Source organism: Myxocyprinus asiaticus, chromosome 41 (assembly GCF_019703515.2).
Source record: "Myxocyprinus asiaticus isolate MX2 ecotype Aquarium Trade chromosome 41, UBuf_Myxa_2, whole genome shotgun sequence".
Classification (NCBI taxonomy): Eukaryota; Metazoa; Chordata; class Actinopteri; order Cypriniformes; family Catostomidae; genus Myxocyprinus; species Myxocyprinus asiaticus.
Genome location: NC_059384.1, coordinates 16,749,889 through 16,774,388, shown reverse-complemented (window position 1 = coordinate 16,774,388; position 24,500 = coordinate 16,749,889). Strand labels below are relative to the sequence as shown.

The 24,500-nt window shown below is 37.8% G+C and overlaps 3 protein-coding genes across 4 annotated transcripts in view; 1 reads left to right on the top strand and 2 right to left on the bottom strand.

Annotated features, from left to right (window-relative positions):
- The window catches only part of LOC127431940 (CTD small phosphatase-like protein), a 49,932-nt gene extending 44,364 nt beyond the window's left edge, over positions 1 to 5,568 (bottom strand). For both annotated transcript variants that reach the window (XM_051682602.1, XM_051682603.1), the window contains exon 1: positions 5,184 to 5,568. In XM_051682602.1, the coding sequence (XP_051538562.1) occupies positions 5,184 to 5,259 (76 nt within the window). In that variant the 5' untranslated portion in view covers positions 5,260 to 5,568. The remainder of the gene's footprint in view (positions 1 to 5,183) is intronic.
- Positions 5,569 to 10,584: 5,016 nt separating this feature from the next.
- The window catches only part of LOC127431756 (zinc finger and BTB domain-containing protein 47-like), a 54,832-nt gene continuing 40,916 nt past the window's right edge, over positions 10,585 to 24,500 (bottom strand). The window contains exon 6 of the transcript XR_007895645.1: positions 10,585 to 10,709. The gene's annotated coding sequence lies outside the window, so the exon portion shown is untranslated. The remainder of the gene's footprint in view (positions 10,710 to 24,500) is intronic.
- On the top strand, positions 13,433 to 23,939 carry LOC127431754 (glycine--tRNA ligase). Its single transcript, XM_051682280.1, has 17 exons — positions 13,433 to 13,718; positions 16,154 to 16,255; positions 16,452 to 16,554; positions 16,729 to 16,870; positions 16,984 to 17,072; positions 17,681 to 17,757; positions 17,918 to 18,063; positions 18,168 to 18,317; positions 18,452 to 18,614; positions 18,693 to 18,857; positions 19,595 to 19,703; positions 19,846 to 19,990; positions 22,604 to 22,689; positions 22,787 to 22,896; positions 22,985 to 23,078; positions 23,191 to 23,381; positions 23,519 to 23,939. Exons 1-17 carry the CDS (start codon positions 13,662 to 13,664, stop codon positions 23,642 to 23,644), a joined length of 2,055 nt encoding a protein of 684 aa, XP_051538240.1. The 5' UTR covers positions 13,433 to 13,661; the 3' UTR covers positions 23,645 to 23,939.

Sequence of the window (24,500 nt, the reverse complement as noted above, 5' to 3'; positions counted from 1 at the left end):
TTTTCTTAGATACTTGAAGGTAAAAGGCTTTTAGCAATCTTTCAAAGTCTTCTTGACCTCATCCATCACGTGCAACTACAACAGGATTCACTTTATCACCTGTGACACCCGTGATGCAGTTTGTCCTGAAACCCCAAGCAATGAGATTCCAATGCAAACTTCATTAAACTCCATCCATAATGCATAAGGGTAAAATCCAACAATAAGCACCAACACCAGCGCTGCACTCAAAACACGACTTGCATCTGTTAAGACGCGTCTTTGCTTACAATGATACTGATATGTTTCTGAAAATAGCCCCAACTGGCTTTGAAATATTTAGCAAGTGTGGCTGACATCCAAGTCCACTGAGTTAAAGAGGCTTTTTACCATATGAGGGGACTAGTGTGCTAAGCTTCATTTTGTTTCTGCATGACGAACCTCTAAAGCTGTGCTTGATTATAATCTTTGGCTGTAGCTAGGAGACAGTGCCATCTTTAAATGCAATTCTTTTGAACCTCACAGAAAGCGCAGAGTATCAAAAATTCCTGGTTGCTGGCTGCATCTAGCAAGGCTGTTCTTTGCTATTCAAGTATACTTACCTTTACAAAATACAAAAGGTCACAGACTATCAGAGGTTTCCCCCTAGGACAGAGGTAGCATGCATCTCCAAACAGTGCTGTTGGCCAATACAAACCAAAACATCTTTTCAAGTTAAAGGGCATTCTTTTTGATCACCAATCATCTTAAAATCTGTTCAAATTATCAATGTAATCTTTTCAATGTTGCCATAAGGGTCCATTCCCTCCCATTAGAGGTGGCAGCTATGCCTTGATTTGTGTGTGCATGCTTTTCCTGTTCTTGAAACATGGCCCTGCATAAATTAAGATTAATTTAGGAGCCCTGCTTTACCACTTCATCACACAAACAAAATATGCCTGACTGACAAATAGAGCAATTCATTTATTCTCTAGAGCCAAGCATAGGAGGCCAATATTTTTACTGCAAAGGCATCGAGTGTTACAACATCACTGAATATCCTAAGAGCTATTAAGACAACATGATCACACGGGAAGTCGGCTTGTTGTTTCCAAGAGTTTCAGTACCGTAGGATCAGCCATGTTATGCCGACTCACTGACAAGCGCCATCTCTTATCAGACATTTTTGCATCAGCTCCATGGTGTTTACCTTCCCCTGTGGCGTGACCAGAAGCGTGATGGATCAGCAGTGTGGGAGACCCACGTTCTGATCCCGCGTTGAAACCAAGTAATTGCGATAGCATAATCACTGACCAGAGCGATTAGGGGGTTGCATTTTTCCCTCTTACATTACTGTGAAATTAGTCTGATTAAGACATAACTGTGCCTATTTAAAGGGACAGTAAAACAAAACAAAAACATTTCTGTCGTGTGTTCCAAACCGCGTGACTTTCTTTCCTTCATAGAGCACAAAAAGAGATGTTAGACAGTATGTTAATCTCAGTCACCATTCACTTTCATTGCATATTTTTTCCCTACTATGAAAGTGAATGAAGACTGAAGCTGCCATTCTCCATCTCCTTAATTGTGTTCCAACGAAGAAAGTCATATGGGTTCTGAACAACATGAGGGTAAGGAAAATTATGAAAGAATTTTCATTTTTGAGAGAACTATCCCTTTATATCAAAAGTTTGAGCTTCATTAGGGAATGAATGAACTACATTTATATAGCACATTTCTGACACTACACTCAAAGCACTTTACACAGTGAACAGGGGACTCTCCTCAACAACCACCAGTGTGCAGCACCCACCTGGATGATGCAACAGCAGCCATAGTGCACCAGTACACTCACCACACACCAGCTATTGGTGGAGAGGAGAGAGTAGAGTTATAGAGCCAATTAGTGGATGGGGATTATTAGGAGGCCATAACAGAGAAGGGCCAATTTAGCTAGGGTTACACCCCTACTCTTTACAAGAAGTGCTCTAGGATTTTTAATGACCACAGAGAGTCAGGACCTCAGTTTAAAATCTCATCTGAGGGACAGTGCCTTTTTAGAGTGTAGTGTCCCCATCACTATACTGGGGCATTAGGACCCACACAGAGAACAGGGTAAGCACCCCCTGCTGGCCTCCCTAATACCTCTTCCAGCAGCAACCTTAGTTTTCCCCAGGAGGTCTTCCATCCAAGTACTGACCAGGCTCAACCCTGCTTAGCTTCAGTGAGCAACCAGTCTTGAGCTACAGGGTGATATGGCTGCTGCTGGGAGACACTAATATCAGGACATGAGGGATTCCTCTTTCATGTGGCCCTCTCTGGCAGATTGCTCATAGAGGAGGTACCCTTGGCCAACTGATCCAACTCTCTTTACCACAGGGGACCATGGCGAGGTCTCTTTATGTCCCAAAGCCAGACTTCATCCTTCTGCACCTCTCTTGTCTAGCAAGCCCCTACAACATATGGACTACCATCTGTTTGTGTGCTAAGTGTCAGTAAAATGTTTATACATTGTGCAGTTATCCTTAGCAAAGTGACGAGAGACACATGAAAATAATTTGCCAGATTTATGTAGTTACATCAATTTGTTTGGGGTAATCTCAAAACTTTGTCTCACATTAGTATGTGTTTTGTTGACTAAGACCCTCCATGGGACTAAAAGCTCTCTTGAGAGCTGGCCAAACTTAAAAGCAATTATAAAAAGCCACTGATAACTTTTTTAAGTAGGAGTTTCTTTCCATTACTCAAAATTCAGAGTACATAGATGCATTATGGAACACAATTAGAATGTAATGCCATATTGTTTCTATCAACTAATACACTAAATTCCACAAAAAGTTTCAACAGTGAGTACAAAAACTCAGAGAACTTGAGAAAAAAAGTGCCACGCTGGATCAAGTATTAATTTGCTCAGCAAACTCACTAATCATTATTATATTAAGTCAAATAAATCTTAATTTAAGCATTGCAAAATCACAACAGGAATCAAGAGACATTCTGTTTGTTTTAAGTTATCAAAATATTCCATTATCCAATCGAAAATGGAACAACATTTCTGCAAAAAACATGTTTAAATAGAAGCACAGACTGTTAACCCAATACTTCCACCAGAAAGAAAACAGCAATCCACCTCCAACATGGAAACCACTCTATTACTTTTAATAATGCAAACAAGTCATAATTCATTTTAGCAAGCCAAAATCATTAAATGTTCCATAGAATGGCACAGTTGACTTCATCCACAGTGAAATACATTCATCATGACACAAGTTCAAGACTGCTGGCCACTATGATAATACCAAACATGATTTGACACATTCCACTGCATCCACTGATACGGACACCTGAGGTCTGTGTGCTGTTCGGAAGGCACAAACAGCGGAATGGCAATGGCAGTTGATTGTGTTTTGATTTTGGGCTCAGTGGCACTAAAAAGGCTAATTTGATCCACTTACTGGGGGCTCTAGCACAAGCACTACGATTGTTTGCTGGGATCCTTAGGACTGTAAACAAGCACACTGTATTCATGACAAACAAATTGTTGCTTAATACCAAGAACAGAAGGCAGCAGGCTGGAAAAACAATACTTGTTTTGAAATTTTTCAAGCGCTAGCAACCATATAATTAAAGGAATATTCCGCGTTCAATACAAGTTCAGCTCTATCGACAGCATTTGTGGCATAATACTGATTTCCGCAAAATTTTATTTTGACTTGCCCCTCCTTTTAAAAAAAAAAAAAAAGAAAAAAATCTGGGTGACAGTTGGTGAGTTCCAATCCAACTATTTGTATGTGCATTTTGAAACTGCACATAAGAAATCCTGAATGGAAACGTTTGATTTGCGAATAAACTTTCTACATTCGCTTAAAATTTAATGCGCTAGAAGGAGGTGGATTTTCTAGAGTTTCGCATTAGCTAAAATGCACATTAAGGTGATGGAAACAAAACGGTTTATTTGCAAAACAATGACGTGTTTTGACCATTCATGCATGTGTTATGAGTGTGCGATAGCTTGATGTGACTAGCCCACCGAAAGGTCCGACCTTGGCACACAATTCTTTGAACATAGCGCTTGTCATTCGGAGGTGTTTAATCCACAGCTGGTCGATTAAGTGGGTCCTCAAAATCCACCAGAACAGTTTTGAGAGTGGGCGCTCCCAGGTATGCAGAGACTGGCAGTGTGCGGGCATTGCAGCTATTTCAGCCCACATTAAATAAGATATTACACTTATTCTGCGGTGTCTTGTGGATGCATTTATTGAAATGAGATACTTGCTCCAATCTTGCACATAAAACTGTCCCCAAAGCAGGGAGAGGTCATTCAGCTGCTCCATCATGACGAGGCAGCTCCCTCATGATAATGCGCATTACGTAGTGGATGGAAACGCGCAACAATATTTTTAGAAATGCCCTTAAAAAATGCTAAACATTTTGGATGGAAACCCAGCAAGTGAGTCACTTACAATGGAAGTGGATGGAGGCCAATCCATAAAGGTTAAAATACTCACTTTTTCCAAAGTATAGACACAAGACAAACAATATTAATGTTAACATGATTGTAGTGTGATAAAATCACTAAGTAACCTTTTCTGTGTAAAGTTTTAGACAATTTTACAACTTCGTTGCCAAGACGATGTTATGTCAACAAACCCTAAAACCCTAAATTTACTGTAAAAATGACAATTTATACAATTTTACAGCTCAAATAATACAGGAGTTTTAACAGACAAATTAATGTAAGTGCTTTTATAAAATTATAAGCTTCACATTTCTGTCTTTATACCATCCAAAAATTGGCCCCATTCACTTTCATTGTAAATGCCTCACTGTTACCTCAATTTTTGCTATTTTACAGAAAATTATTTTTGGCGGTAAACATTTTGCCACAAATGCTGTCGATTGAGTTCAACATGTATTGAATAATAATAATAATGAAACAGCCCAATAATGTTAATAATATAAATAATATTAGTTAAACTATAAAAAAATATCTTTATTCTATTATTATTATTATTATATAAACGACATTTTAGTCAAATTATATAATATAAAGAAAAATTAAAAGCCTGTGTTATTAAATATTATTAAGAATTTTAGAAAATAATCATAAATCTTTTCTATCTTATGGCTTAATAAAATCATAAGAGCATCAGCAGTAGAGCTGCAGTGATTTGGCTGTCAAAACAAAAACATCCAGTGAAATAAAAACGCGCGAAACGCCTCACCTTTTTCCTGACACGAAGAAAGGATCTCTTCCTCCTTTGGATTTGCTACCTGGGTAATAATGGACGTGTTGTCCATGGACACGGGATTTGATTCCTCACCTGTTTTTATTATTATTATTATTATTTTCAGCTAGCATTAAGCTAGCGAGCTAGCGGTGTTGGTCCAGATGGCAGAGGCACCATACACCGCACAGCGATATTACAACACCACGGCATCAAAATAAAAATAAAAATAAATCACACCGCGCGATCATGCAAGGATCAGTGTGAACCGCGATACTCCTGTCAGAGGGCGGGAATCGGCGACATTTCAGCACATATGAGATCTAAAGAGATCATTGACAGAGAGTAATAGCAAAGAGTCAGAGCTGCAGTCGGTCTTTCTCTCCCTGTGTGTGTGTGTGTGTGTGTGTGTGTGTGTGTGTGTGTGTGTGTGCAGGTTTTGGTGGTTTACGAGTACATTTTTTTTAAGTTACAAACTGGTAATTACAAGGGTATTATGCTATAAATGTGGTTTATGAGGACATTTCTAGTGTCCCTATAATTCAAATCGCTTAAAAAAACACATTATGTTTTTTTTGAAAATGTAAAAATGCAGAATTTTTTTTCCCCTTTTCTCCCAATTTAGAATGCCCAATTCCCACTACTTAGTAGGTCCTCGTGGTGGTGCGGTTAGTCACCTCAATCCCGGGTGGTGGAGGACAAGCCTCATTTTATCACATGGCTCGCTGTGCATGACACCGCGGAGACTCACAGCATGTGGAGGCTCATGCTACTCTCCGTGATCCACGCACAAATTACCACACACCCCATTGAGAGTGAGAACCACTAATCACGACCATGAGGAGGTTACCTCATGTGACTCTACCCTCCCTAGCAACCGGGCCAATTTGGTTGCTTTAGGAGACCTGGTTGGAGTCAATCAGCACATCCTGGATTCGAACTCGCGTCAATACTCTCTGAGCTACCCAGGCCCCCCCAGGGTTAGGTTTAGGGTTAGGGGATAGAATCTATAGTTTGTACAGTATAAAAATCATTATGTCTATGGAGAGTCCTCATAAGGATAGCCACACCAACATACTACCAAATGTACCATGCTAGGCTACTTAATTATACTAAGCCACACTAATTAAAAGGGAAAAAAAGAGAAAGAAATAAAACGACTATTTGAAGAAGAACCCCTTTTAATTAGTAATGATTTACAGTAGTAACAAATACTAAATACTACTGTATTTTGGCAGAAATCACTGTATATATGTGTAAGGAATCATTGTCACAAGTAAATGTAATGTATACAATGCACACTGGAAATAAAACAGCATTTTCCAATATGGAAACACTACATCCCAAACAAAACATGATCCTGAGGTGACAGATTGGATTTCTTTAGTCTTGAGAATGCAGTTTTTTTCCAGATATTCTTTATCAGAATTCAAACAAATACTCTAGATACACAATGACATTTTTCATTGTCTAAATAACTCAGAAAGAGTTCATCATTTTTGTTGATAAAATGTGTTAAACATTGATTTTACTTTAAGATCTGATTTAGGTTTAGGATTTGTTTTTTTTTGTTTTTTTACAATGTCTAAACATGGGCATGCCCAAATGAATGTTTTTCCAACTTTTCTAACCAAACAGTATAGGCAAGTTATCGAAAAATGAAAGTGGCTTAGTGCAACACATGCGCTTGAATGATTTTGTTGAAGGTCAAATTCTACTTTAAAAGTCTTGTGTTCATATAATTATCAATGATCATGCATCAGAGTGTAAGCATATTTAAAGTTAATAATTTAATTTTAAGATATCTATATGTTGCTGTCATGGCTCCAGTACAAAATCAGTGATAATATAGGCTACCCTTCAATAATGTTTGTTATTATATTTATAATTTATATATATATATATATATCTGCTACAGGACAGATTTTGTAACTTGTTTGTTAATGGAAACTCACTTTTCATTGAACTGAAGGCATAACACACACTAATAGTGCCATTTCAAACCCGTTTTAGACCAATTAACCAAATAATCAAAAGCGTATCCTTAACAAGACTCCATAAAAGGTGTGTACTCTATTAGTGAGAGCTAATTAATCTATAATACAAAGAATCTGAGAAAGAATAGACAGATGCTAAAAACAATATAATTAATTCCTCATACAATCATCTATGGTTTAATATTTACTGAAATGATTTGACTAATATACAAGAGAATTTCCTGTAAATGCACTCTGTATGAAATGTTTTAATGAAGAAAGAGAGGTAGGAGGGTTACTGAATATTTTATGAAGGTGGGGGTTTGATCTTAATGTTTAATAAGAATAGCCTATGCGATGCAGTCTTCGCTTCAGCTAGTTTCACAGCCTGGTTCAAATTTTTGTGTTCCTCTTTTATTTGTGGATAAAACAATGCATATACAATGTCAACAGCACATTTAAAGATATCATATCTTGTGGCTTGTCAGTCTGTGATATTCAGTTCTTAAATGAATGTAACAACACAGAGCTTATTGCAGCTTATTTAACACAAATATTATTTTGGGTAATCGTATGAAACACAACTAGGTTAATAATTATACAAAAGAAATACAGTCAATCTAAATATTTGTAACGTAGATGTATGATAGTGTTTACCTTGAATCAAATTGCTTTATTATTAATTAACAGATGTGCATTCTATTTATTGTTCCAGTTTTTTTCCTCATCGCAATTTCACTGTTTAAATGTGTACTTACACTGACACCTTGTGGCCATCAGTAAATTGCTAATTGAGTAATACTTTAATACATACAGTGGTTCCTTTACAAATGGATTATAGTGCACTCACTGCACTGGGCAGATATGTTTTACTTAGAGATTCATCTAGAGTTTGCCATTGACCCATGATGCATCAACTCATTCCTTTGCCAATCCGGACATATAAAGGTCTGTCTGTAAATCACTCCAGAATTTTCAGATTGAGTCAGTCATGTACAGGTTCTTTTAACCCTTAAAGCTCTGACGGTGTTTTTAAAGATTTCCTGTTTCAGTAGCATACCCAAAATTAAAGGCTTATAACAAAAAAGAAAAAAAAGGAAAAAAGAAGAAAAAAAGAGGTTTTGGTATCAAATGTTTGGTATCATTGTAAAGGAAACTTTTCACATTTTTTAATGATATAGATTATGATACATTCTGAGACTCTCAGCCTAAGAAACTGCTAAAAACTGCTTTTTTTCTTATCCGACATCATATACACTGCTGTTCAAAGGTTTGTTTCTCATGATCTTAAAAACCTTTTGATTTGAAGGCGTATGCTTAAATGTTTGAAATTAGTTTTGTAGACAAATATATAATTGTGCCAACATATTAATTTATTTAATTACAAAACTAAAATCTTATAAAAAAAAAAATTAAAAAAATGTTTTTGAAATTGATGACTTGGACCAAATAATTAAGAAAAGCAGCTAATAAGTGCCCAGTATTGATGGGAACTCCTTCAATACTGTTTAAAAAGCATCCCAGGGTGATACCTCAAGAAGTTGATTGAGAAAATGTCTAGAGTACATGTCTGCAAATTCTAGGCAAAGGGTGACTACTTTGAAGATGCTAAAATATAACACAGTTTTGATTTATTTTGGATTTTTTAGTCACAACACAATTCCTATAGTTCCATTTCTATTATTCCATAGTTTTGATGACTTTACTATTATTCTAAAATTTAAAAATAATAATAATAAAAAATGAGTAAGTGACCCTAAACTTTTGACTGGTAGTGTATCTCTGGGTGTATGTAAGATGGCTCTGAAAAACGTTTGTTTTGTTCCCAATCATGTCAACTCTATCTGAGAAAAATTTTGTGTTGATACGACAAAGCAATCAATAGTTATAGCATTGCAAAAATAATTTATCCTACTGTCCAAAATGTCTCCCTGTGTCCAAAAGCCTCTCCAAGCAAATAAAACATAATAATTGTACATACAGTAAGAAGTAATTACACATGCAAACAACAATGACTAAAGGTTTGCATAGCATGGAGACATGATTTGAGTAATGAGTACCTTTTGACTCGAGTCTGCATCACTGAGTCTATTTCATTTACATGGTTCCATCTCCTTGTGGCCATAGGCAACATTGTGCTTCATGTGGATTATCTAATGATCTATGCATCCAATTACCTTAGAATATTTTTAAATTGTAATTTTAAATGCAGATTATGTTTTTTTGTTTGTTTGTTTTTGTTTTTTTTTTAGAAGAAATTAACAAGATTCAGATTAATGAACTGATTGGAACTACTTTGTCAAGTGGAACAGGCAGTTGTTTTTATTTGTCTATGAATGTACTTTAAAAATGTGTAACTAAGACAGTATTGGCAAAAACATAATATTTTAGCATTTAATAATGATATACATGTCATCACATTACAAAACACCTTTACTGTTTGTATTTAATACTTAATTAGGTTCTGATCAAAATTTTATTAATTAAGTCATATGTATACTTCAAAATAAATAACCAGCTAAAATTTGACCATTTGAAAGCCTTTAAGGGCATAACGATAGATGGTGAACCAAATTTTATATCACCCACATAGATCCCAAGAAGGTCCCATACAATATGTCAACATGGACAAGCCAGTGCAGGACCTGTATTACTAAAACAATATGGAACCCCGATAATTTGTCCAGTTTCAGCCCATGCCTACTTGAAACCCCTGCTGCCTTGATATAACCCATATGGGGCCCAGATATGTACAATTGTGCTCAAAAGTTTGCATACTCTGGCAGAAATTGTGTCATTTTGGCATTGATTTTGAAAATATAACGGATCATGCAAAAAAACTGTCTTTTATTTAAGGTCATATGAAGCATTTATCATTACATAGTTGTTTGGCTCCTTTTTAAATCATAATGATAACAGAAATCACCCAAATGGCCCTGATCAAAAGTTTACATACCCTTGAATGTTTGGCCTTGTTACAGACACACAAGGTGACACACACAGGTTTAAATGGCAATTAAAGTTTAATTCCCACACCTGTGGCTTTTTAAATTGCAATTAGTGTCTGTGTATAAATAGTCAATGAGTTTGTTAGCTCTCACGTGGATGCACTGAGCAGGCTAGATACTGAGCCTTGGGGAGCAGAAAAGAACTGTCAAAAGACCTGCGTAACAAGGTAATGGAACTTTATAAAGATGGAAAAGGATATAAAAAGATATCCAAAGCCTTGAAAATGCCAGTCAGTACTGTTCAATCACTTATTAAGACGTGGAAAATTCGGGGATCTCTTGATACCAAGCCAAGGTCAGGTAGACCAAGAAAGAATTCAGCCACAACTGCCAGAAGAATTGTTCAGGATACAAAGAAAAACCCACAGGTAACCTCAGGAGAAATACAAGCTGCTCTGGAAAAAGAGGGTGTGGTTGTTTCAAGGAGCACAATACGACGATACTTGAACAAAAATGAGCTGCATGGTCGAGTTGCCAGAAAGAAGCCTTTACTGCGCCAATGCCACAAAAAAGCCCGGTTACAATATGCCCAACAACACCTTGATACACCTCACAGCTTCTGGCACACTGTAATTTGGAGTGACAAGACCTAAATAGAGCTTTATGTTCACAACCATAAGCGCTATACCTATAGTGAAAAGAATACCATCCCCACTGTGAAGCATGGTGGTGGCTCACTGATGTTTTGGGGGTGTGTGAGCTCTAAAGGCACGGGGAATCTTGTGAAAATTGATGGCAAGATGAATGCAGCATGTTTTCAGAAAATACTGACAGACAATTTGCATTCTTCTGCACGAAAGCTGCGCTTGGGACGCTCTTAGACTTTCCAGCACGACAATGACCCTAAGCACAAGACCAAGTTGACCCTCCAGTGGTTACAGCAGAAAAAGTTGAAGGTTCTGGAGTGGCCATCACAGTCTCCTGACCTTAATATCATCGAGCCACTCTGGGGAGATCTCAAACGTGCGGTTCATGCAAGACGACCAAAGACTTTGCATGACCTGGAGGCATTTTGCCAAGACGAATGGGCAGCTATACCACCTGCAAGAATTTGGGGCCTCATAGACAACTATTACAAAAGACTGCATGCTGTCATTGATGCTAAAGGGGGCAATACACAGTATTAAGGACTAAGTGTATGCAGACTTTTGAACAGGGGTCATTTCATTTTTTTTCATTGTTGCCATGTTTTGTTTTATAATTGTGCCATTCTGTTTTAACCTACAGTTGAATATGAATCCCATAAGAAATAAAAGAAATGTGTTTTGCCTGCTCACTCATGATTTCTTTAAAAATGTTACATATATTACCATTTCTCCAAGGGTATGCAAACTTTTGAGCACAACTGTATGTTGGCTGGGGTGTTTGGAGTGAATGAAAGCTGAACTGAAGTAAACTTTCTTCAAAGAGCAGATGCTTTCATACGAAGTGAATTACAAATGCAATTCATCTGAAGCAGACAATTATAGGAGATTCTTAAGATATAATTTTGAGACAATCTTCTTTATTTATATTCTAACATTTCTTGTCAGGGTCCTATGGATAGTGGACTGATGAGTGTGACCAAATTTACAACATTTTAAAAAATTACACAATGTATTATTATTAAAAAAAAATTCCTGGTATGGGAACTGTAACACCTTTTTGCTATTGTGAATTATGTCACTATATACATATACAATATACATTTTATACACAGCTGTATAAAAATGGGCTTTGCAATGTTTGAAATCATTTAAAATCAGTAGAAAAGCTTTAATGTGCAGATACCCACTCTGCAGGAGAGTAATTAAAACCTGGCCAAACATGAGAAATTTGGAAATGACACTTGACATACTAGAATTGTCACTGTACTGCACATACTGTATATACATTGTAACACTCAGTTCAACTTTGCAGTGAATGAATTATGAAGAGAAAAATCTAACTGGGCCTTCTTTGAAATAAAAAAAGACCATATATTGCAGAGACTATACTTAGTATATGTAAACATATAATCCATAAAATAACTGTAGTCTGATCATGCAAATTTAAAAAATGTAATGTAATCTAATTACTAGAACTTGATTTTTTATTATTTGATTGGATAATCCAGATTAAATGTAGTCCATTCAACACTGTGTATATTTTGGGTGAATTGTATAGTGTAGCTACATAGTATGTTTTCTCTTTATCTTTTGTATTTATTGTTTTCTAATTATTATTTTGCATTAATTTCATTTTTAAATGTGTACTCAGTAATTTTTTCCTCATTAAAAAAGTTTTATGCTTGAAGAAATTATTTGTAATTTTGAAACAGATGCATAAAATCATTAGCACTCGTGTGAGACGAAGACTTCAGTCATTTCAGTAACCTTATAAAAAGCTGTTTTATTCTAAATGGAGAGGGTCTCCTCATGGGGGCTGCCATGTTAGAATCACACGACCAGCTGAAAACTACTCGCTTAATCTCAGTAACTGCCCTGTTATTGGACACTCTCACTCATGGAATAAATTAATCACAGCATTAGCAACTATAAACTTTTGTGTTTGAATGCTGTAACATGAGGGCAGCACGGTGGCTCAGTGGGTAGCACTGTTGTGATGTTTGTGTGGGTTACCTCTGAGTGCTCTGGTTTCCCCCACAGTCCAGAAACATGCAGGTTAAGTGATTTTGCCCATAGGTGAGAGTGTGAATGTGTACAGGGCAGTAGCGATTTCTCAGGGTCAGCAAAGCCTTCTCTGCTTGCATAACATACCTAATAAATGGCCAGAGACAGCTGGGATAGGCTCCAGCACTACCTATATAGGACAAGTGGCTTTAGAAGATGGATGGTTGGATGAATGACTGTATGGGTGGATGGATGATGCAGCATCCAAATCCGTAGGTATCAGTGTAAGAAGACATATACAAAAAAATTACTGAGTGCACCTTTAAGAGAGTGCTCTCTCTCTCTCTCTCTCTCTCTCTCTCTCTCTCTCTCTCCAACCAATGAGCTCCTAGTTCCACGTGACATTTTGTTAATTTACCATATATATATATATATATATATATATATATATATATATATATATATATATATATATATATATATTCTTGCTTTCTTAACACCGGTTTTATATTTACTTGACAGTTCAGTTAATATTGTTTCAATTCACATTGGATAGAGACGAATCTGCCGTTTCGAAATAAAGTGAACATTCCCTCTTCAAAATATGACGAAAGTGTCGTAGTAAAACCCCGCCTTATTTACTCAGATCTGGGGATTTCATCATTCAGTTCCTCGTTGTAGTGCTCCTCCCCTCGGTCCATGCTCTCTATGCGGAGTTCAACATCAGCACTGCTCCTCAGGACCGGTACGCAGATCGTCACTGTCCGCTCGGTTCCGAGGGCCTGATCCAGTCCCATACATCTGTGTGGTTCCCCTCCGATCAGACCGCTCTCTCTGTCTGCCTGTTTGAGGAAGAAGAGGAAGACAAGTCTGTGGCTGGAGATATCTGGAGGACAGAATATGGATGGCAATATTGAAGAGATTCTCGCTCCTCTGAGGCTGGCAGTTAAGGAGCAGGTACTACGACTATGCAAAATAAATACTTTATGAAAAATGTGCCTCAGTTTTTTTCAGACTGCCATACATTGCATTTATCACATATTTACCATTCATATGAGTTGATGGCCTTCATTAATTATGTAAACGTATCCCTTTGAAATTATGCAAAATTGTTAAAATAGCTATGCATTTTATGAAAGCTGATGTTTCAGTAAGAATAGAACAGGACAGTGGTTTTATTTTGGGTTTATATTGCTTGATGATTCAGCTGAGCAACAGTCTGTCAGTGCCACGTTTGAGATGAGCTATTCTGTCATATTGAGACTGAGGGTGGAAGGAAATCACACTGTGTTTGGGTTAAAACAAAACTCAACATGTTTCTGGGAAGATGTTTGAAACAGCCAAGGATTTAAGACTTATTCTAATATATATATATATATATATATATATATATATATATATATATATATATATACTGTGCAAAAGTTTTAGGCACTTGGGGAAAAATGTTGCATAGTGATAATGTCTTCAAAAATAATGCCATAAATGGTTTTAATATATCAATTAACATTTTACAAAGTCCAGTAAACATAAAATAAGCTAAATCAATATTTGGTGTGACCACCTTTACCTTCAAAACAGCACCAATTCTCCTAGGTACACCTGGACACAGTTTTTCTTGGTTGTTGGCAGATAAGATGTTCCAAGCTGTGTGTGTGTGTGGGTAAAAATAATACAGGTGCATCTCAATAAATTAGAATGTCGTGGAAAAGTTCATTTATTTCAGTAATTCAACTCAAATTGTGAAACTCGTGTATTAAATAAATTCAGTGCACACAGACTGAAGTAGTTTAAGTCTTTGGTTCTTTTAATTGTGATGATTTTGGCTCACATTTAACAAAAACCCACCAATTCACTGTCTCAAAAAATTAGAATACATCATAAGACCAATAAAAAAAACATTTTTAGTGAATTGTTGGCCTTCTGGAAAGTATGTTCATTTACTGTATATGTACTCAATACTTGGTAGGGGCTCCTTTTGCTTTAATTACTGCCTCAATTCGGCGTGGCATGGAGGTGATCAGTTTGTGGCACTGCTGAGGTGGTATGGAAGCCCAGGTTTCTTTGACAGTGGCCTTCAGCTCATCTGCATTTTTTGGTCTCTTGTTTCTCATTTTCCTCTTGACAATACCCCATAGATTCTCTATGGGCTTCAGGTCTGGTGAGTTTGCTGGCCAGTCAAGCACACCAACACCATGGCCATTTAACCAACTTTTGGTGCTTTTGGCAGTGTGGGCAGGTGCCAAATCCTGCTGGAAAATGAAATCAGCATCTTCAAAAAGCTGGTCAGCAGAAGGAAGCATGAAGTGCTCCAAATTTCTTGGTAAACGGGTGCAGTGACTTTGGTTTTCAAAAAACACAATGGACCAACACCAGCAGATGACACTGCACCCCAGATCATCACAGACTGTGGAAACTTAACACTGGACTTCAAGCAACTTGGGGTATGAGCTTCTCCACCCTTCCTCCAGACTCTAGGACCTTGGTTTCCAAATGAAATACAAAACTTGCTCTCATCTGAAAAGAGGACTTTGGAACACTGGGTAACAGTCCAGTTCTTCTTCTCCTTAGCCCAGGTAAGACGCCTCTGACGTTGTCTGTGGTTCAGGAGTGGCTTAACAAGAGGAATACGACAACTGTAGCCAAATTCCTTGACACGTCTGTGTGTGGTGGCTCTTGATGCCTTGACCCCAGCCTCAGTCCATTCCTTGTGAAGTTCACCCAAATTCTTGAATCGATTTTGCTTGACAATCCTCATAAGGCTGCGGTTCTCTTGGTTGGTTGTGCATCTTTTTCTTCCACACTTTTTCCTTCCACTCAACTTTCTGTTAACATGCTTGGATACAGCACTCTGTGAACAGCCAGCTTCTTTGGCAATGAATGTTTGTGGCTTACCCTCTTTGTTAAGGGTGTCAATGATTGTCTTCTGCACAACTGTCAGATCAGCAGTCTTCCCCATGATTGTGTAGCCTAGTGAACCAAACTGAGAGACAGTTTGAAGGCTCAGGAAACCTTTGCAGGTGTTTTGAGTTGATTAGCTGATTGGCATGTCACCATATTCTAATTTTTTGAGATAGTGAATTGGTGGGTTTTTGTTAAATGTGAGCCAAAATCATCACAATTAAAAGAACCAAAGACTTAAACTACTTCAGTCTGTGTGCATTGAATTTATTTAATACACAAGTTTCACAATTTGAGTTGAATTACTGAAATAAATGAACTTTTCCACGACATTCTAATTTATTGAGATGCACCTGTATAGTACAAGCTTATAAGGAACCTCAATATCATGTACATGTCCAAACAAACATGCTATTACCATGGAACCATGTCCAAAAACATGGTTTTCATTTTAGTGAGGGTTTTTCTTTGTTTATTTTTTTCCCTCATAGGGTGATCTTGTGCGTCACTTGAAGGCAGAGAACGCTCCTGATGTAGATGTCACAAAAGCAGTAGCAGAGCTCAAAGCTCGGAAGAGAATCCTTGAGGCCAAGGTGAGGAGTGTTATTCTGTCGCTGTAAGATTCCATGAAATTCCATGGAGATAATGAATGAATGCATCTTTTTTTTTTTTTTTTTTTTTTTTTTTTTTACAGCTTAAATAAGTGACTTGTATTTCATTTTGTTTGGGCTGTCCTATTGTATTGCTTCCCTGAAGTAATGCGTCTGCTTTACTCTTCCTTTTTTGCAGGAGCTGTCGTTACAGCCCAAAGATGACATTGTGGACCGAACCAAGATGGAGGACACTCTAAAAAGACGGTTCTTTTATGATCAGGCATTTGCCATCTATGGGGGTGAGTCTCATCTTCATCCTTTCCTTCCCATCCATCCATTCATCCCTTAAAAATATGCATATTGTTTAGAAGTAAAGTGCATTTCAAAGCTTTAAAATAGTTCTAAACAACCACTAGTAAATGTGAATTGAGTTTGCCTTTTAATTTACAACTAACTGTTTGTGTTTGAGAAAGGCGTGAGTGGTCTGTATGACTTCGGGCCTGTCGGTTGCGCTTTGAAAAACAATATCCTGCAGGTCTGGAGGCAACACTTCATCCAGGAGGAGCAGATTCTGGAGATCGACTGTACCATGCTCACACCTGAACCTGTTCTCAAGTGAGTGTTCATCTGTCCATCCATCCATCCATTCATGAGTTCACCAGACAGTCTGTTGCCATGGCATTGTCTCTGGAATAGATCTCATTTAATGCATTTGTTTTGCATTTAAGGACATCAGGGCATGTGGAGAAGTTTGCTGACTACATGGTAAAGGATGTCAAAAATGGAGAGTGTTTCCGTGCTGACCATCTCCTTAAAGGTACATTCTTGTTCCTTAATACAATTACATCTGCTCCAGCAGTATGTGTTTATAGCTTTGAGACATCCAGAACTGACTTGTCCCTGGCCTCTGTAGGTGTTCTGGGGTAAAAGAATACAGTGGGATTAGTTAGAATCACAAAGGGTTTATGAGGGAAACCAGCAGACTCCATCATCCGGAGACCACCAACCAGGCTGAAAAGACACACTTTTTTATCAAAACATTTGCATTGTGAGATGTTAATCAATTGACTCTTTTCTGGTGTAGGTGCTTAACATGTTTACTGGAGTGCTCTGTGGTAGACATTTATAGCTGGCAAGTGGGAAAAATTTAGAGTGTTATTGGAGGTGTAATTATTGTTGAGGAAGCTGGCTGGTCAGGTTTAATTTACAGGTTTAGTAACACCTTAAAATCTGATCTAATAAAAAACTTGTAGTTAATTAATTAATTAACTACACTATCATTACACTATACATACGCAAAAACAGTTTTCTTGATTAAAAAGAGCCTTCTTATTTACTGTACGTTCAAATTAATGTATGTTTGCAATTGAACATTTTAATACAGACTTCATTGATAATATTTACCATTCTTTTTTGTTTTCTCAGCTCATCTGCAGAAATTAATGAGTGACAAGAAATGTCCTGCAGAAAAGAAAGCTGAAATGGAGAGTGTCATCACACAGGTAAGTGTCACTTTGAAGATATGTTTCTCTAAGGAGGGCAATGTTGATTTCATAACAAGAATTAAGAAGGGGATCTTTTTGTTTTCAAAGGTGTTACTAGAGAAGTGGTAATTTGTTTATTTGATTGGTACACTGAGTAGTTGTATTCTGCTCTTTTTAGATGGATAACTACACTCAGCAGGAGCTGGCAGATTTGTTTGTGCAATACAATGTCAAGTCGCCCACTACAGGAAATGATCTTACACCTCCTATCTCATTCAACCTGATGTTCCAAACCTCCATTGGACCTGGGGGAAACATGCCAGGGTATGTTAGGCATCACCTGATCGCATCCTGCTCTTGATTTTGGTCCTAGAGTAAGACATTTGTTGCGTTAAATGGTTTTCATTTGGTTTATGTTATTTCCTCAGCTATTTAAGGCCAGAAACTGCTCAGGGAATCTTCCTCAACTTCAAACGTCTTTTGGAGTTCAACCAGGGGAAGCTGCCATTTGCTGCAGCCCAAATCGGAAACTCCTTCAGAAATGAGATCTCTCCTCGCTCTGGATTAATTCGTGTCAGGTTCGGGTTATGAAATTCCTTTGAAAATAACTCTTACCACTTGTTTGGGAGTTATAAGAATATTTAACAATCACAGAAATGTTTCCATCAGTATTTCATACTAAGTATTGATGTGGATACTTCTCTCCTTTTAGAGAGTTTACAATGGCTGAGATCGAGCACTTTGTTGACCCGAACGAAAAGGTTCATTCCAAGTTCTCCAGTGTTGCTGATCTGGAAATCATGCTTTATTCTTCCAAAGCTCAAACCAGTGGGCAATCTGCCCAAATAATGAGGCTGGGTGATGCCGTGGAGCAGGTCAGGGAAGATAAAAAATTCTGTATTGATTATGATTAACAGTTATCATTTGTACTAACAAACCTCTTTGCTTTGAAGGGAGTCATCAACAACTCCGTCTTGGGCTACTTTGTTGGAAGGATCTATCTTTATCTGGTCAAAGTGGGCGTGGCAAAGGACAAACTTCGTTTCCGTCAGCACATGGACAACGAGATGGCCCACTATGCCTGTGACTGCTGGGATGCTGAGACCAAAACTTCTTATGTAAGTTCGGTGTTAGCTTAAAGGAATATTCCAGGTTTCAATACAAGTTAAGCTCAACAGAAAGCATTTGTGAAATAATGCTGATTACCACAAAAACATTTTTCAACTTGTCCCTCCTTTTCTTAAAAAAAAAAAAAAAAAAAAAAAAAGCAAAAATCAAGGTTACAGTGAGGCACTTACATTGGAAGTGAATGGGGCCAATTTTTGGAGGGTTTAAAGGCAGAAATGTGAAGCTTATAATTTTATAAAAGCACTTACATTAATTCTTCTGTTAAAACTCGTGTATTATTTGAGCTGTAAAGTTGTTTAAATTGTCATTTTTACAGTGATTTTAGGGTTTGTTGACATTACATCACCATGGCAATGAAGTTGTAAAATTGACTATAACTTTACACATTAAAGGTTACCAAGTGATTTTATCACACTAAAATCATGTTAACATGCATATTGTTTATGTTTTGTGGCTATACTTTTGAAATAGTGAGTATTTGTTTACGGATTGGCCCCGTTCACTTCCATTGTAAGTGTCTCACTGTAACCCAGATTTTTATTTTATTTTTTTTAAGAAAAGGGGCAAGTCAAAATAAATTTTTGTGGTAATCAATATTATGCCACAAATGCTGTCGATTGAGCTTAACTTGTATTGAACCCGGAATATTCTTTAAAGACATTACCCAGCTTTCTGACTTCACCTGTTGTTTATACTGTTTGTGTGTTTGTACGTGCTGTTTTTTTAGGGGTGGATCGAGATTGTGGGATGCGCTGATCGCTCATGTTATGATCTTTTATGCCATGCACGGGCCACCAAAGTCCCTCTGGTTGCTGAGAAACCCTTAAAGGAACCCATATCCTTTACTTTCCTAATTACAATCATCTAAGTATTTTAATGGGGTCTGACCCGCCTCAGCATAACATTTTAGTTTGTTTTGCTACAGGCATTGCATGTAGAGATTAAAGTCAATATTGTCAACTTTAACTGCTTCACACAAAGTTGTAAATGTTGTCCAGTTCGAGCCAAACAAAGGTGCCATTGGCAAAGCATACAAGAAGGATGCCAAAATCGCTATGGAATATCTTGCCATCTGTGATGAATGCTTTATCACTGAGCAGGAGAAGCTCCTCAATGAGAATGGGTAAATATCAAATACATCTAGTAGGCTCACACGGAATATGCAAACTTTTTCAAAATTTCTGCTCTAAATGATGAGGTAAAATTGTGGAATGCTACAGAATGAATTTAAATATTGTTAAATGTGGTAAATTAAGTTGAGTTCTGAATTCTAAATGGTAGCTGAAAGCATTACACTATGTAACACAATTTTTGTTCCTGGGTAGTAAGTGTTATTTCCTAATTGCTTATGCCTCAAAAGTGTAGAAAATGGCTATTATTCCCCACAAACTTTGCTTTTGTGACCAGAACAGTGATATTTTGAAATTTACCTATTTCCAATGAGAAAACGGGTGAATTTGTGTCTTTTCGTTCATATAAAGTCAGAAACAAAAAAACATATGAATCCAAATGTATTTATACTAAAGTAATACAAAAATGACAACAAAAGATTGAGAAGTGAGTAGTTTTTCGAGATTTACGATTATACTGTAAATCACTTTCACAAATCGGCCCCCAAATGTAGTCTCCCATCATGTTCTCGTTATACTGTCTTTGGTAGCGGCATTCAAAGTCCAGTATATCCTGATGGAAGCACTCGCCTTGCTCCTCCGAGTACGCTCCCATGTTCTTCTTGAATTTATCAAGATGAGCGTCAAGGATATGTACTTTGAGGGACATCCTACAGCCCATTGTGCTGTAGTTCTTCACCAGAGGCTCAACCAGCTCCACATAGTTTTTGGCCTTGTGATTGCCCAGGAAGCCCTGAACCACTGTAACAAAGCTGTTCCAAGCCGCTTTCTCCTTACTAGTGAACTTCTTGAGGAATTCATTGCACTCCAGGATCTTCTTTATCTATGGTCCGACGAAGACACCGGCTTTGACCTTTGCCTCAGACAGCTTAGGGAAGAAGTCTTGAAGGTACTTGAAGGCTGCTGACTCCTTATCTTGAGCTCTGACAAATTGTTTCATAAGGCCCAATTTGATGTGCAGTGGTGGCATCAACACCTTCTGGGGGTCCGCCAGTGGCTCCCACTTGATGTTGTTCCTCCCCACAGAGAACTCGGTCCGCTGTGGCCATGTACCCCTGCTGTCCCAAAGGCAAAGATAGCAGGGAAACTTGGTAAAACCACCTTGGAGACCCATCAGGAATGCCACCATTTTTAAGTTTTCTATGACCTCCCAGCCGTATTCATCATACTTCAAGGCGTCCAGCAAGGTCTTGATGCTGTTGTAATCCTCTTTGAGGTGCACCGAGTGAGCCAGGGGAAGAGACAGGTACTTGTTACCATTATGGAGCAGCACGGCTTTGAGGCTTCTGGATGAGCAGTCAATGAAGAAGCGCCACTCATTCTGATTACAGGCGATTCCGATTGCCTCGAACAGACTGGTCACATTGTGGCAGAAGCAGAGCCCATCTTGATGGGTGAAGAAGCTGGAAAAAGTTTGGTGACGCTTCCTCTGATCTGCGACTTGCACACTTTCATCCAGCAAGTTCCACTGCTTGAGCCTAGACGTCAAAATCTCGGCATTGAACTTGGTGAGACCAAGATCTCTAATCAAGTCGTTGAGGTCTTTTTGGTTGGGTTAGTATGGGTTTCTCTTCTCAGCTCCACCTCTGAAATTGTCATCTGGATCTACAACGTCTTCCTCGCTCTCTGACTTGCTGCTCTCTTCTAAAGATGGCTGCTCTCTCTCTGGAGGAGTGGGTACGGGGAGCTCATGGCAGTGTGGCACCGGGGCGATGGATGAAGGAAGGTCCGGATACATGATAGCATGTGCATTCTTGCCAGTCCGACATTTGGAAGGGTCCACCATGCAGAAGTAGCAGTTGCTTGAGTGGTCAGTGGGTTCCTGCCAAATTCTTGGGATAATGAACTTCATGGCTCTCTTTTCCCCTCTGTACCATCCTACAAAAATACATTTATTTCACCCATGAGTAATGTGTAAGAGATTCTCGCAATATTTTTCATATATGATATATTTTTTCAATAACATTGAAAATTGTAAAACGTTTTAAAATTAAAAACTTTTACAATTATAAAAATTAACAAATTCTATAATATAAAATTCCGAGCAACAAGTGTCCATCTTACCTTCCAGAATTTTTTTGCAGTGCTCGCGATTGAAACGAGGTGCCCAGGGTTTGTCTTGATCCCCGACAGGCATGCTGAAATATGCCTTGTAGGCCTCACACATCTTAGCAGATGCACCCACGGAGTACTTTTTCGCTCTTGTCTAGAAAAATTGGCTGCAGACATAGTAAAATGCGTAGGTCAGATGCTTTCAGCCTCTTGATGCCATCTCAGAAAACTGCAGATATGTATCCACTTAGGCAGCTGGAACTAAACTGAACTGGTGGGCTTAAGGCCCCTGTATTTATACTACTATTTATATTACTGGAAAGTTCTAGAAGTTACTCCAAGTTTACTCAGCACTGAATCTATCTGGACTGTTCTGGAAAATAGGTAAATTTCAAACTATCACTGTCCTAGTCACAAAAGCAAAATTTGTGGGGAATAATAGCCATTTTCTATACTTCTGAGGCATAAGCAATTAGGAAATAACACTTACTAATAAAATAAAAAATAAAAAAATTTGTTACACAGTGTTATCACCGTTTCCTTTATCTCTGCAGTGAGTTCACCATTGAGACTGAGGGCAAGACTTTCAAACTCACCAAGGACATGGTTAACATCAAGAGGTTCCAGAAGACTCTGCATGGTATAAGCCAGAAACTATGTTGTTTTAATGTTAGCATAAGAAGACTTGTAAACTAAGTTGATTAGCAGAATTAAATAGATGTGTTCTTCTCCCACAGTTGAGGAGGTTGTACCAAATGTGATCGAACCCTCTTTTGGCATCGGGAGAATCATGTACTCCATCTTTGAGCACACATTCCATATCAGAGAGGGTGACGAACAAAGAACAGTAAATACAATATTCTGAATTAATATATTATAATTAACAATTATAGTTTGATTGGCTTTCAATGAACTGTGCTACTTTCTCTGTTCAGTATTTCAGTTTCCCTGCCACTGTTGCACCATACAAATGCTCCGTCCTTCCATTGAGCCAAAATCAGGAATTTATGCCGTTTGTTAGAGAATTATGTGAGCAATAACATTTCTTCTTGATTGTAACTTCAAACAATTTATCAGTGTTATTCAGATATGTTGTAAATATGTGATAAATGTGGCATTAATGAATTACTTTGCTCTACAGCTGATGCCCTGACCAAGAATGGTGTCTCCCACAAAGTGGATGATTCTTCAGGATCTATCGGAAGACGCTATGCCAGAACGGATGAGATCGGTGTGGCATTCGGTATCACTATCGATTTTGACACCGTCAACAAGACGCCTCACACAGCCACTCTGAGAGATCGTGACTCCATGAGGCAGATTAGGGCTGAGGTTATAAACCGTTTCATGCTGCTAAAAATAAGACTTGAAATTTGTTTGTTCACTGTCAGTGTAAGGCACATACCAAAGCTATTTCCATTACATTTGTTTATAGAGTAGTGTTCACTATTTTGCATGTTTAATTCCAGGTTCGTGAGTTGCCCGAAATCGTCCGTGACCTCGCTAATGGTGCCATCACATGGGAAGAGGTGGAAAGCAAGTATCCAATCTTTGAGGGCCAGGAAACCAGCAAAAAGGAAACGGTGGAGGAGTAAACTGACTACGCCTCTATCTCATCTTTCACTGAAGGCAGTCATGGACATTTTTACATAGGATCAAATTCATGACTATTGTAACGTTCAACCAATCTGTGTGCACCCGATGGCAATTGTTGTATTCCACACAACTGCTACTACCATGCTAATCAAGTACTCCTAACTCAAGGATTCTCAGTAAGGACTGTAGTTAGTTTTCTGTGCTAGTAAATGGATATCACCATTCCTGTTCATGGATTGCTAAAACTAAGAGACATGGTCAAATAAATCAAGCCAGCACTTTCTGGACCTATAAGCGTGTGTTCAGTGAATTTTTTTATCAAGTACACAATACTATTAGTCATCTGTAATAGCTTATTTTGAACTTGTTTAGCAAAATATGTACTGAATACGTTGGCCACATGGCGGTGTAACACGTCCCAGGCTAGACTTGGGCTGTTTAGTGTTTTTCTTTTCACAAAGTGTGATTACTCCAAGTTAAAGCAGAAATGAGTATGTGGAATGACAAATGATTTTGAATTTCAAGGTAAGTATTTCTTGTAATAAATTTTTTTTTGCTTGGCAACAATATAAAATGCCTAGCAAAATTAGGCCAAGCATTTTTAATGATGTGACCTAGAAGAATCCAATGACCCATATCAGGTATGCTATTAACATATGTAATATATTAACTATTTATGACCTTGTATTACTTGCAAGTTGCCTGCCAATGTTGCATGCAAATAAAAAATTAATTTGCTAATGGAACTATGGACCTGGAACTTTTTTTTGTGGAAATTCCCTTTATTATTATTATTAAGAGGAGGCTGTCATTGAGGTCTATTATAGAAATGTGTCTTAGTCCAAATGTTCTACA